At 48.8% G+C, this 14,678-nt stretch overlaps 1 protein-coding gene across 2 annotated transcripts in view; it reads right to left on the bottom strand.

Annotated features, from left to right (window-relative positions):
• HSD17B12 (hydroxysteroid 17-beta dehydrogenase 12) overlaps positions 1-14,678 on the bottom strand; it is a 115,931-nt gene that overhangs the window by 9,440 nt on the left and 91,813 nt on the right. For both annotated transcript variants that reach the window (XM_064152464.1, XM_064152454.1), the window contains one exon: positions 5,505-5,586. In XM_064152464.1, the coding sequence (XP_064008534.1) occupies positions 5,505-5,586 (82 nt within the window). The remainder of the gene's footprint in view (positions 1-5,504; positions 5,587-14,678) is intronic.

The following is a 14,678-nucleotide window of genomic DNA, read 5'->3' as shown; positions in this document are numbered from 1 at the left end:
GTAAGGGGTGAGTGCCAAGAGCATGGAGCCATGGTCTGCTCAGTGATGCCCAATGCCAGGATAAGGGGCAATGGATGGAAGCTGAGGCACAGAAAGGTCTGTGGAAACACGAGGAGAACATTTGTGACAGAGCACAGGCCCAGGCTGCCCAGGGGGGTTGTGGAGTCTCCTCTGGAGATATTCAAGCCCTGCCTGGATGTGTTCCTGTGTGATCTGCCCTAGGTGATCCTGCTCTGGCAAGGAGGTGGTATGGATGATCTTTCCAAGTCACTTCCACCCCTAACATTCTGTGATATCTCTAGATCTAGAGCAGTAACTGATGGGTTGTTAAAATAAACCACTCTGCTGTAGAAAGACTAGAAACTTTGTAAATTCATACAATAGTTCAGGCTAGAAGGGGCCTTGGGAGATCATCTAGTTCCAAACCCTCTGCAGAGGGCAGGAACACCTACTAGAAACCAGGTTGCTCAAAGCCTCATCCAAACTGGCCTTGGACAACTCCAGGGAGGGGACATCCACAAGCTCCCTGGACAACCTGTGCCAGTGTCACACCACCCCCACTGAAAATAATTTATTCTGAATGTCTACCTTTAGTGAAAGGCTGAGTAGGGAGCATCTTAATCAGCTAAAAATGAGCCCAGGAGAGAGACAAACAAGGACAGGTAGCAAAAGAGAAACATAGAACATTTTGGGCTACTTTGGAGTAACATCTGATCTAGTGAAAGACTGGCAAAGGACATTAAGGATCCTACAGTAGTTTCCAGAGCAATTTCAGAGACATGGAGGTCTGTTGATGGATGAAGAAGGCAGCCTAGAGATTAAGGATAAGAAGAAGTTAAGCTAGTCACTCCTCTTGCCTTTACAAGTCAAAGCTTGCTCACCTGGCTCTGCACACACCACTTTGGTTTGCCCAAAGGGACAGGCAGAGGCACCACCAAGTGGGCACTGCTCAGAGAAGATGGATATATCAAACCCATGGAGCCTGCATGTATTCACTCAAGAGCACTGAAAGGAGGAGTCTGTATGTAGATCTGCTGCCTATGATGGCTGAAGAACTATGGAGGCTATGGGAAGTCTTGGACAAGTGGAAAACAGCTGTCACAGCCCTCTCTGAAAAGGAAGTGATGACCATGTTCTGGAGACCTCTCTCTTGGAATTGATTTCCTAACATGTAAAGGACAAGAAGGTACCTTGGAAAGAGAGCACATAGGTTTACCAACAGCAAATTGCTGTTGACAATGGAGTAGATTAGTTGTATAAATCACAGAATGGTTTGAAGCAGAAGGAACCTTAAAGATCACCTAATTCCAGCCCCCTGCCATGGGCAGGGACACCTTCCACCACACCAGGTCACTGAAGGCCTCATCCACAGTATCACCAAGGTTGGAAGAGACTTCAACCCTGGATCATCAAGTCCAACCCTTTACCACAGAGCTCAAGGCCAGACCATGGCACCAAGTGCCACGTCCAATCTTGCCTTGAACAGCTCCAGGGATGGCGACTCCACCACCTCCCCGGGCAGCCCATTCCAGTGTCCAATGACTCTCTCAGGGAAGAACTTTCTCCTCACCTCCAGCCTAAATTTCCCCTGGTGCAGCCTGAGGCTGTGTCCTCTCGTTCTGGTGCTGGCCACCTGAGAGAAGAAAGCAACCTCCTCCTGGCCACAACCACCCCTCAGGTAGTTGTAGACAGCAATAAGGTCTCCCCTGAGCCTCCTCTTCTCCAGGCTAACCAATCCCAGCTCCCTCAGCCTCTCCTCGTAGGGCTGTGCTCAAGGCCTCTCCCCAGCCTCGTCGCCCTTCTCTGGACATGCTCAAGCATCTCAATGTCCCTCCTAAACTGGGGGGCCCAGAACGGAACACAGCACTCAAGGTGTGGTCTAACCAGTGCAGAGTACAGGGGCAGAATGACCTCCCTGCTCCTGCTGGCCACACCATTCCTGATGCAGGCCAGGATGGCTCTCTTGGCCACCTGGGCACACTGCTGGCTCATGTTCAGGTGGGTATCAGTCAGCACCCCCAGATCCCTCTCTCTCTCTCTGCTCTCCAGCCACTCCGACCCCAGCCTGTATCTCTGCATGGGGTTGCTGTGGCCAAAGTGCAGCACCCTGCACTTGGAGCTATTGAAGCCATCCCCTTGGACTCTGCCCATCTGTGCAGGCGGTCAAGGTCCTGCTGCAGAGCCCTTCTGCCCTCCAACCCAGCCACATCTGCCCCCAGCTTGGTGTCATCTGCAAACTTGCTGATGACTGACTCCATGCCCTCATCCAGATCATCTATGAAGATGTTAAAGAGGATGAGGCACTGATCCCTGAGGGACACCACTAGGGACAGCTGCCAGCTGGATGTGGCACCATTCACCACCACTCTCTGGGCTTGTCCCTCCAGCCAGTTCCTAACCCAGCATAGAGTGTTGCCATCCAAGCCACGGGCTGACAGCTTAGCCAGCAGTTTGCTGTGGGGGACAGTGTCAAAGGCCTTGCTGAAGTCCAGATAGACCACATCCACAGGCCTCCCCACACCCACCAAGCAGTCACCTGATCATAGAAGGAGATCAGGGTGGAGAGGCAGGATCTGCCCTTCCTAAACCCATGCTGGCTGGACCTGAGCCCTTTGCCATCCCTCAGATGCGCTCTTATCACCCCCAAGCTAACCTGCTCCATCAGTTTCCCTGGCACTGAGGTCAGGCTGACAGGTCTGTAGTTCCCAGGTTCCTCCATCCAACCCTTCTTGTGGATGGGGACCACGTTGGCAGTTTCCAGTCTCCTGGGACCTCTCCGGTGAGCCAGGACTGCTGGAAAATGATGGAGAGCAGCTTGGCCAGCTCAGCTGCCAGCTCTCTCAGCACCCTAGGATGGATCCCATCTGGTCCCATGGACTTGTGGGTGTCCAGGTGGCTCAGCAGGTCCTGAACTAATTCCTCATGAATTTCCAGGGGAACACACTGCTCCCTGACCCCATCCCCCAGTTCAAGAGGCCACTTGCCCTGAACTCCTCCCCTCCTTACTGCTGAAAACTGAGGTGAAGAAGGCATTCAGGACCTCAGCCTTTTCCTCGTCGTCAGTTATAGTGTTCCCCTCCTGGTCCAGTAAGCAGTGGAGGCTCTTCTTGCCCTTCCTTTTAGCACTGATACATTTATAACAGTGCTTTTTGTTATCCTTCACAGAGGAGGCAGCCTAAGTTCTAGCTGGGCCTTAGCCTCTCTAATTTTTCTCCTGCATAGTCTGGCTGCCTCCTTAAACACGTCAGGAGAAGCCTTCCCCTCCTTCCAGAGGTGATACACCCTCTTTTTCTCCCCCAATTCCTTCAGGAGCTGTTTGCTCATCCAGGCTGGTCGCCTTCCCTGCCGGCTCATCTTTCGGCACATGGGAACTGCCAGCTCCTGTGCCTTCAAGAGCTCCTGTTTAAAGTAGGTCCAACCATCCTGGACCCCTTTGTTCCCAAGGACTGCTGCCCAGGGGACTCTGCAAATAAGTTTCTTGAACAAATTGAAGTTTGGCCTCCAGAAGTCCAAGGTGTGGGTTCTGTTATAGTGCCTCCCTACCTCCCTGCATATTGAAAACTCCACTAACTCCTGATCACTACACCCCAGGCAGCCTCCCACTGCCACATCTCCTACCAGCCCTTCTCTGTTCGACAGCAGCAGGTCAAGCTGAGCTTGACCCCTAGTGGGCTCACTTAACAGCTGGGTCATGAAGGTGTCCTCCATGCACTCTAGAAACCTCCTGGACTGCCTCCTCTCTGCTGAATTAAGTTCCCAGCAGATATCTGGCAGGTTAAAGTCACCCACAAGGACAAGGTCTGATGATCTTGAGACAGCCTCCAGCTGTTTGTAAAATATCTCATCTGTTTCCTCATCCTGGTTGGGTGGTCTGTAACAGACTCCAACCTCACCTTGAACACCTCCAGGGAGGAAGCATCCACAGCCTCCCCAGGCAACTTGTTCTAGTGTCTCACCACCCTCACTGCACACAATTTCTTCGTAGTCTGCAGTCTCAATCTCCTCTCTTCCAGCCCAAAGCCATTGCCCCTAGTCCTGTCACTACAAGCCCTTGTGAAAAGTCTGTTCCCCCGAAGAAAAGGGGATCATTTGAAAGCCCAGTATGTACGTGCAGAAATGACAAACCACTGGCCAGACTGAAGACTGGCTGGACCACCAGGCTCAAAGGGTCATGATTAGTAGCTTGACATCAAGCAGATAACCCAACAGATCAACACCATGGCCTATACTGAACATCAGCTGGACCAGTTTGGCCACGATTGCAGCCGGTGTGCTCAGCTGATGAAGAGAAGTTTACTTTGTGACAGTGACAAGGCCCCAGAGCTCTATTCATTCTCTTACTAGAAACAGAATTCCAGTATGGTGGGGGTTGGAAGGGACCTCTGGAGATCATCCAGTCCAACTCCACTGCTAGAGCATGGGCACCCACAGCAGCTTGCCCAGGATAGCAATGGCCAGCTGGGTTTAGGATCTCTCCATAGAAGGAGACTCCACAGCCTCTCTGGGCAGCCTGCTCCATGGCTCAGCATCCTCAAAGCCCTTTTTTTCCCCACTCTCTCCAGTAGTTGCCTGTCTCTCGAGCTAGGAAGCACAGAACTGGACCCAGGACTCAAGGTGTGGCTTTACCACAGCAGAGCAGAGAGGGGAAGAAAAACTCCCTTGGCCTTCTGCTGGCCACACTCTTCTTAGTGCCAGGAGACCACAGGTCTTCTTGTCCAGAAGGGCACATTGACAGCTCACTTATCATCCACCAGCATTCCTAGGCCCTTCTCCACAGAGCTGCCTTCCAACACACAGCCCCTCACCTGTACTGGTGCAGCAGGGTTAGTCCTCCCCAGGTGCAGGACTCTACACTTGCCCTTGCTGAACTTCACGAGCTTATATCTGCCCAACTCTCCAGCCTGCCCAGGTCTGGCTGAACGGCAGCACAGCCTGATATTGTTTCAGCTGTTCCTCCCACTTTGGTATCACCACCAAAGTGGCTGAGGGTCCACTCTGTCCCCTCACCTAGGTCACTGATGAAGCTGTAGAACAAGACAGTCTTGACCCCTGGAGAACAAAATACTAAACTTAAAGCAACTCATAAAGAAGGAGGACAAATATTTGCTTCCAGCAAGCACTAGAAGGGTTCTACTTCAATGAATCCATTCTGAAGATCCACATTTTCTGCAAGGTGAGGGGAAAAAAGGTGTCAAAGTCAGAAAAAGGAAGTGTGTTGAACTCATTTGTCCTTCCTCAAGCTCACACTAAACCTGCTTGGAAAACCAGCATCATTTTCCTTGCCATAGCAGAATGCATAACATAAAGCTGTTTTCGTACCAATAATACCCTTGCACAGATTTTTCTCTTCACCTTCAAACTTCCACTACTGAGAAACTTTTAAGCTGGAAGCTGACTACTTTTAGTTCATGAAAGTACCACTAGATGGACACCAGAACACTTATTCCTGCAGTGCTGGCTTAAGTCTGCCACTCGATTTCAGCATGGAGAACACCACCACTTACCTTGGTTGCAGAGTAAAGAGTCAGCAGTGGTGTTGGATACATCCCAGCAGCTGAAGCAATATTCAGGATGACCCCTTTGGATCTGAAAGGCATTGGAGATAGTATCAAATAAAAGAAACATCTTGCACAGTCCAGAAAATTACTGCAAGCCTCAAGAAAACCCCCAAGGTCAATACAGGAAGAAAACTAACCTCCATGCACAAATACACACACACACATTGGGCTCAACTATGTATGTGACATCAATTTAGGGAGGGTGCTACAAGCCCAAAAGGTAACTTCTAAACCTTGGGCTAAGGTGGCAGAAATGGCAATATGAGTTTGTTAAGAAGTTTACATCTGGATAATCCCTTTCACCTTCTGAATATTACTTCATGATGCATCTTCAAGACAGGAAGTATCTCAGTCCACTGCTCCAGCAGAAAAGTGGTTTAATGTAGGATGGAAGATAGAGAGTGGAGTACTAGAGAAAACCAGAGCTGGTTCACAGCTGTTTCAATAACACTGAAGGTGTTCCACAATGATATTTGGGTGAGGTTTCTATCTGATATAACAACCACTTCTAAACTATCTGCAGGTAGGGCACTTCCTTCTGGACTTCTCAACCCAGACTAGCAGGTCTATTCCTGACATAAGTTTTGTCTCTACAGAAGGATCTGGACAGGTTGGGATGATGAACAAGGACAATGGAATGAGGTTTCCAAGTGCCAGGTCCTGCCCCTGGTCAAAAAACAACCCCAAGAATGCACCAAGCTTAGGGCAGTGTGGCTGGAAAGTGTCCAGAAAAACAGGGAAATTATTTGCCCTCTGTACTTAGCACTGCTGAGACTGCACCTCAGTTATGGGTCTCTCACTGCAAAGACATTGTGGTGATGGAGCAGGTCCAGAGAAGGAAACTAAAGTTGGCGCAGGGCCTGGAGAACGGGTCTGGTGAGGAGCAGTGAGGGAGCCAGGGCTGTTCAGGCTGGAGAAAAGGAGGCTGAGGGGAAACCTTCTGTCTGTCTACAACTCCCGGAAAGGAGGTTGGAGCCAGCTGGGAGTTGATTTCTCCTCCCAAGGAGCAAGTGAGAGGATGAAAGGAAACAGCCTTAAGTTTCACCACGGGAGGTTGAACATCAAGAGCCATTTCCTCCTTGAAAGGGCTGCCAAGTCCTGGAACAGGCTGCACAGGGCAGGGGAGGAGTTACCATCCCCAGAGAGCTTGAAAAAACTTGTGAATGTGGTGCTGACAGATATGGTTCAGTGGTAGAATTAGTGTTGGGTTAATGATTGGACTTGATCTTAAAAGTCTCTTCCAGTCTGAACTGTGCTCTGATCTACAAAACTAGAGATACAATTTAGAGGTAGGCAGAGAGCAGAATTAGTTTTAAAAGCCTCAAGCCAGTTAGGGTGAGCAGAGTGTTAGAAGGTGCTAGCAGAGAGCCCAGCACAGTGGCAGATTCATTTCTGCCACTTCTTCCACCGTGCAGTAAATCCAAGCCAGTTTAGCTGAAACAGACCAAACCTGTGCTGTGCCTAGTGCAGAGAGGTAGGCATCACACAACTCACACTCTGCAGTTCCATGCCTGAGTTCCTCATCCTGTTTGTTCATCTCCCTACACCCTAGCCTTCTGCTGCCACCATCATTTATGCAACCAGCTTAAATCCAAACATTTTAAGTGATCATTAATAAATAAAAGCACCTCACTCTTGGAAAATCATGACAAAAGATTCAAACCAGCACAGCTCCTGCTGTGACACAAGTGTGAATTAAATATGTGACTGATTCATCTCTAGAAAATGAGATCAGAGAATTGTGTCAGCTGGAAAAGACCTCCAACATCAAGGCCAATCATCAACCCAACACCACCGTGGCCATTAAACCATCTCCCAAAGTGCCACATCCACAGGTTTCTTGACCAGCTCCAGGGATGGTGACTCCACCATTTTCCTGGGCAGTCTGTGACTAATGTGATAGAAAAGAATCATTTCAGTCACTGAGGACTTCAAACACTTCTGCCAAAGCTGGTTGCATTGTTCAGAAGTTATCTCAGTTGGTGAAACAAAGCAGTAATGGAGACCAGAACCTGGAGTTGGGAGAAATCAAGAGCACAAGTTCATCCTGAAACCTTCACAACAGCAGACAGCAGGTGCCAGAACTTTTTCCTATCAAGGCAGGAGGTGCTTTTGAGATGTACTGCTGAGCTCAAATGAGGGTTTGCAGTGGGATGAGCACTCATACAGATTACCAGACTAGCGGTCAGACCGCTATGTGAGCAGACTACAGAATCTCATCATGGTGGGGGTTGGAAGGGACTTCTGGAGATCATACAGTCCAATATTCCTGCTAAAGCAGGGGCACCCACGGCAGCTTGCCCAGGGTCACAATGCCCAGCTGGCTTTGGAATCTCTGCAGACAAGGAGACTCTACAGCCTCCCTGGGCAGCCTGCTCCAGGGCTCCAGCACCCTTGCAACAAAGAAGTTTCTCCTCATCTTCTGATAGAACCTCCTGAGTTCCAGTTTGCACCCCTTGTCTTGTCACTGGGCACCACTGGAAAGAGCCTGTCCCCATCCTCTTGCTCTTGTCCCTTTAGCTCTCTTGTAAGCATTGCTCAGATCCCCCCTCAGGCTGCTCTTCTTCAGGCCAAACGTCCCCAGGTCTCTCAGCCTTTTCAGCCTTTCCTCCTCACAGAGATGCTGCAGTCCTCTGAGCATCTATGTAGCCTCCGCTGGACTCTCTCCAGTACTTTCCTGTCTCTCTTGAAACTAGGGAGCCCAGAACTGAGCACAAGATTTCAGAAGTGGAGTATTAAATGCATCCAGATGAAAACCCAGTATCAAAGCAGTCCACACTGGACACTAGAGAATTAATCAAGACCCTTGCAAGGCTCTAAACCAACTACTGACTTCCTGAAAAACCTGACCTAAGCCCACAGGGAATTCCCCTCTTGTGCAGCAGCCAAAGAAGAGGTAGTGGGAAAGGCAAGGACAGACTCACCACCATTGAGATCTTGTGCTGCATTCTGAAAACCACTTTTATCCCTCCAAATACAGGAGAGAAATTTTAAGAACCTGATGGTTTATGAGAGGGGAAAAGGAACAAGAGCCTTGATACATGGATGGGGTGCAAAGATTGGCTCAATTTAGCTATTTCAGAGATTATTAACAGCAGCCATGAGAAGAATCCACAGACTAATGAATGACAAAGATCAAGATCTTGGCTTATCCTCTCAGAAGACACAAAGGAAGATGGCATTTAAATGAGAAACAGATAAAAGGATGTGCTCTTCTGATTTTCAGAGTACAGGAGTTCTCACCACAAAACACCACTGAGGACAGAAGGATTAAACCAAAGAGAAACATTCAGATGGCCAAATAGGTACTCTATCACCTAAAAATCAAACTGGGCTTTAGAGGGGTGGGTGGTTGTGAAGCACAGCCCTCATGATGTCCAGCTAGACTAGCAGCAGGAGCAGTAATCATCAGCTAGGTGACCCTGAGGAGACAGCTCACTCCCCTCTGTAATTCCCTAAAAGGAAGTTGCAGCCAAGTGGGGGGTGGTCTTCTCCCTAGTATCAAGAGATAGAATGAGAGGAAGTGGCCTGAAATTGTGCCAAGGGAGGTTTAGTTGGAAATGGTTTCAAGCTGCTCCAGGGAAGCTTAGGATGGAAATTAAGGAAAACATTCTTCACTACAGGAGTGGTCAAGCATTGGAACAGGCTGCCCAGAGAGGCAGTGGAGTCACCATCTCTGGAGGTGTTGAAGAAACCCGTGGCTCTGGCAATTTGAGCCATGAAGGTGTTGATGGCTGGACTGGATGATCATAGAGGGCTTTTCCAACTGAGACAGTTCTAGGATTCTATCATCTGACCCAATGAAGAAAATCTTCTTGGGAACACAAGAAATTAACAGCAGCTCCCTGCAGAAGCTCCCACACATTGTTCTCTTTGAATCAGTCACAGGCACTGCAGGGTTTGTGGGTTGTGGTTTTCCTTTGGAAGGGCAACAGTCTCACTCTATCTTCAAATCTCAGGTTGGAAGGGACCTCAGAGATTATCTGCTCCAACCTCCCTGCCACGGACAGGGACATCTTTCACCTAGATTCAAGGCCTCATCTAATCTGGCCTTAAACACATCCAGGGAAGGACCATCCATAACCTCTCTGGGCAGCCTACTCTAGAGTCTCACCACAGTCCTGCTGAAGAACTTAGGAAGGAGTTCCAGTCTAAACCTACTCTTTCTCAGCTTCAAACTATTCCCCCTTGGCCTGTCTCTAGACATCCTCAGGAAAAGTCCCTCTGCAGCCTCCCTGTAGTTTCCCTTCAGGTACTGGAAGGCAACTATGAGGTCCCCTCAGTCTTCTCCAGGCTGAGGAACCCCAGCTACCTCATCCTGTCCTTGTAGCAGAGGTGGCTCCAGCCCTTGGATCATCTCTAGAAAAAAAACTACTCAATTGAGAGGTTTTCCTTCTTGGAAGAACTACAGAAAACATTTTTAGGGAGGGAGCTGAAGAATGGCACAAGAAATTTGGGTGCCATCTAGCTCAACTGTGCAGTTAACAGGGGAAAAAAACAAACATCAAGTTGGTTAAGATGAAGAAAGCAAAGCCCACACCCTCACACCTCCCCATCATTCCACCTTAAGTAGTCCAGAGCTAGAGTAGGCTATATTTAGCAATCTCCCTGTTGCTGTGGCAACCAGAGCCTGCTCCAGTTGCACACCAAGTAGAAAGAGGGAGACTCCTCTCCAATGTCATTATGCACTTGCTACTTGCCTGGCTGTAATTACCAGAGTTTGATATTTGTCTAGAAACCACCAACTCATCTGGGTGGTGGTGGCTGAGGGGGTTTTGTTGTTCACAAACATCAGGAAGCCAGAGGTTTCCTCACGTGGGTGAATCTCCCATCTTAGCAGCAGCAGGCTGAAAATGCAGAAAGGAACTCCCGATGGACGTGGAATAGGATGCTACAGATGATGGATTGCTCTGAAGTCTTCAGAGCAGAGAAAAGCAGCCATGGCAGGGCACCCAAATGGCACTCCAAGAGGTGGCATTCAGCTGCCATGTTTATAATAAAGAAAAACTAACAGGCACAGCAAGATGCAGAGGTGGTTTCTCCTCACACACCTGGATGCCAAGCACACAAAGTTTGCTCTCCTTTTGTGCATCTTGTAACATACCATCAAACCAACATTCCAAAACTACAGCTAGCAGCAGAACACTACAGCATGCTACAGATTCCTAAGTGGCCAAGAAGGACGACAACATCCTGGCTTGGATTAGAATTAGTGTGGCCAGAAAGACTAGGAAAGTGATTATCCCCTTGTACTGATGTGGCCACACCTCAAATACTGGGTTCAGCTTTGGGGTCCTCACTCCAAAAAGGACATTGAGGTGCTGGAGCATGTCCAGAGAAGGGCAGCAAAGCTGGTGAAGGGTCTGGAGAACAGGGCTGGTGAGGAGTAGATGAGGGACCTGGGGTTAAGTCTGGAGAAGAGGAGTGTGAGGGAAGATCTCATTGCTCTCTTCGTGTCCCTGAAAGGAGGTTGAAGCCTAGATGGGCATTGGTCTGTTCTCCCTAGAGACAAGAGGAAATGGCCTCAAGTTGCACTAGGGGAGGTTTAGATTGGATATGAGCAAAGATTTCTTCTCTGAAAGAGTGGCCAAGCCCTGGGACAAGCTGTTCAAGGAGGTGTGAAGTGTTAAACACGTGTAGGTATGGCGCTGAGGGCTTAGCAGTGTTTTGGCAGCACTGGGTTAATGCTTGGACCTGAGGATCTTAAAGGTCTCTTCCTACTTAACTGATTCTATGGTTTAGTGGTGGACTTGATAGTGTTAGGTTAACAGCTGGCCTCAATGATCTTGGAGATCTTTTCCAACCTTGATCCCTGAACACATAAGAAGTAACAAAGTTATTGCTAGCCTAGTTTTACTCTTAAAGCCAGAAGCTCTTTTTCCTAGCCTAATCCCAAGGAAGGCATTTATAAGCTGTCCCAAAGAACAGCTGAATACAGCAACCATTTACCCATGCCCTTGGATCTGCTGTGTCCTCCCGTGGTTACAGGCTCTTAGCTGTGTTAATGGGCTGTGGGCTGTGACTAGGCAGGAGCTGGCAGCTGCAGGCACTGCAAACCCAACTGACTTCACAGAACCAAACAGAAAATGGAAGCTTTTTCCCTAGGACAGAAACCAATGTCCTCATGCAAATGGAGATGACACTTAAGTGGCTCTTGTGCACAGGAAGAAGTTCAAGATGTGGGTTTTTTGCTTTGGTGTTCTTTTTAAACCTGTCCCAGGTTGGGAACTATAGGGTTAAAAATCCTCCAGGGACTAGAAAATTGTTGTTCAATCCCATAATTCTGCTACCTCTATAAACTCACAGCAAGGCCAGCTCATTCTCCTTTCCTCCTGCTCCAGCCCTGTGTCGGGCAGGAGCTGCTTTATCAGGACAAACAGGTAAGGAGTCTGTTTAGGGGCCTCCAGAGCCTCGTGTTTAGGCCTAGGGATGGCAGATGGCAGTTGAGGGGGAGGATTGGAGCACTGGGGATTATAGATTTAGTTTTGGGCTGGGAGAAAACTCAAAGGGGGTCGCTATAGATTTTGTATCTGCTTTGTTATTTCATTCTGTATCTCTCTTTACAAATACAATTCTGTTGTCTCTCCAATTCATTGGAGAGCTCTTTAAAAACCATGACAAAACCACTATTATTTTTTTCTTTCCAAGATGCTTTTTGAACATCGTCCTTAAGATGATTTTAGACAAAGAAGGAACTGAGGTGAGACACTGTCAGAGCTTCAGCATTCCAAGAATTGCTAACAAACCAATGCCAAAGTCTTGGAAACCAGCAAGGCTTTGGACCTATTGACATCTTTAGAGCATTTCACAGAAGGCAGGTCCCTTTACCTATCAATAATAGCATATAAGAAAGAAGCAACTCCTGACTTACAAGCTGTAAGTAGCTAGCACCACTGCACTATAACACTCTACTCAACTGTTACTTAGAAACGTCACACTCCTGCTCCAGAGCTCTGTCTTGGATCACCTTTTCTAAGTCAAGTTTCTTTAAATGAAATAAACTCATTCTTACCTCCTGGTTGTTTAGCTACACATCTAAGCTCCCCACTACCCTCATGTGCCAGACACTGACCCTCATACTGCCCACAAGCTCTGACAGGGTGTACTCACTAAGGAAGCTTGTTTCAGACAGGAAACATTTCCTCTGCACAGAATCATAGAGTAGGAGAGGTTGGAAGAGTCCTCTGGAGATCATCCAGTCCAACTCCCCTTCTACAGCAGGGGTGCCCACAGCAGCTTGCCCAGATTCAGAAGGGCCAGGTGGGTTTGGAATCTCTCCAGACAAGCAGACTCCACAACCTCTCTGGGCAGCCTGCTCCATGGCTCCAACACCCTCACAACAAAGAAGTTTCTCCTCATGTTCAGATGGAATCTCCTGGGCTCCAGTCTGTGCCTGTTGTCTCTTGTGCTGTTGCTGGACACCACTGACAAAGAGTCTAGCCCCACCCTCTTGCTGAGCATTGCTCAGATACTCTCAGGCTGCTCTTCTCCAGGCTCAACAGCCCCCAGGGCTCTCTGCCTTTCCTCCTCACAGAGATGCTGCAGTACCCCAATCATCCTTGTAGCCTTCACTGGACTCTCTCCAGTAGTTCCCTGCCTCTTTTGAACTGAGGAGCCCAAAAGAGGCGTCAGTCTTCCAGATGTGGTCTCACTAGGACAAAGTAGAGGGTAAGAGAAGCTCCCTTGACCTGCTGGCCGCACTTATCTTACTGCATGTGTGCAATGGGTGAATAACTAAATCCCAAGCTGCATGGAAGGCTTCCCAGTGGCAGGATGGTACAATAAATACAAAGTGTTCTCTTATTCATTGTCAGATTTGGAGGTTCACTCCATGTACATGCTCCTCCTTTATTTGGAGGCAACACCATGGTGAATGTCAGAGAAATTTTTCTATTGGAACAGACCCTTAAGATCACTGAGTCCAACCTTCAACCTAAGACTACCACAGCCATCAAACCATGTCCCAGAGTGCCATGTCCTACACAGGGTCATGCACAGCTCAGACTGGACCTAGGGCAAGCTCTAGCAAGCTGGGGTTCGCTCCACAACAGGAGATGGCCAGAAGTCTGAGATAGGCAACACAGAAGGAGGACACAGAAGTGTTGGAGCATGTCTAGAAAAGGGCAAGACTCATGAAGGGTCAAGAGCACAAGTTCTATGTGGAGTGGCTGAGGGAGCTGCAGTTTTTCAGTCTGGAGAAAAGGAGGTTGAGGGGAGACTTTCTGGCTCTCTACAGCTCCCTGAAGGGAGGCTGGAGCAAGGAGGGGGCAGCCTCTTCTCCATGGTGCCAAGCAACAGGACTACATAGAATGTATGCAAGCTGCACCAGGAGAGGTTTAGGCTGAATATTAGGAAGTATTCCTTCACTGAAAGGGTTCTCAAACGTTGGAATGGTCTGCCCAGGGCAGAGGTGGTATTTCCATCCCTGCAGGTGTTCAAATGGCATTGGATCTGGTGCTTAGGGACATAGAGCTCTCCTATGAAGAGAGACTAAGAGATCTGGGGTTGTTTGGTCTCAAGAAGAAAAGGCTAAGAGGAGATCTGATCAATGTCTATAAATATCTGAGGAGTGGGTGTCAATATGAAGGTGCCAATCTCTTTTTGGTGGTGCCTTATGATAAGACAAGGAACAATAGGTATAAGCTGAAACACAGCAAGTTCTATCTCAACATGAGGAGAAACTTCTCCACTACAAGGGTACTGGAGCCCTGGAGCCTGCTACCCAGAGAGGTTGTGGAGTCTCCTTCCCTGGAGAACTTTCAAGACCCACCAGGACATGTTCCTGCCTGAGGTAATCCTGCGTTGGACTAGAGCTCTGGAGGTCACTTCCAACCTTTAAGGTTCTGCGATACTGTGACTCCAGAAGACAATTTTTCTACATGAGAACAGTGAAATCACAGTGTCACAGTATCACAGTATCATCAGGGTTGGAAGAGACCTCACAGATCATCAAGTCCAACCCTTTACCACAAAGCTCAAGGCCAGACCATGGCACCAAGTGCCACGTCCAGTCCTGCCTTGAACAGCTCCAGGGACGACGACTCCACCACCTCCCCGGGCAGCCCATTCCAGTGCCCAATGACTCTCTCAGTGAAGAACTTTCTCCTCACCTCCAGCCTA

This window comes from Pogoniulus pusillus, chromosome 1 (genome assembly GCF_015220805.1).
Source record: "Pogoniulus pusillus isolate bPogPus1 chromosome 1, bPogPus1.pri, whole genome shotgun sequence".
Classification (NCBI taxonomy): Eukaryota; Metazoa; Chordata; class Aves; order Piciformes; family Lybiidae; genus Pogoniulus; species Pogoniulus pusillus.
Note: the sequence above shows the minus strand (reverse complement) of the source record. Positions and strands in the feature narration are given on the sequence as shown.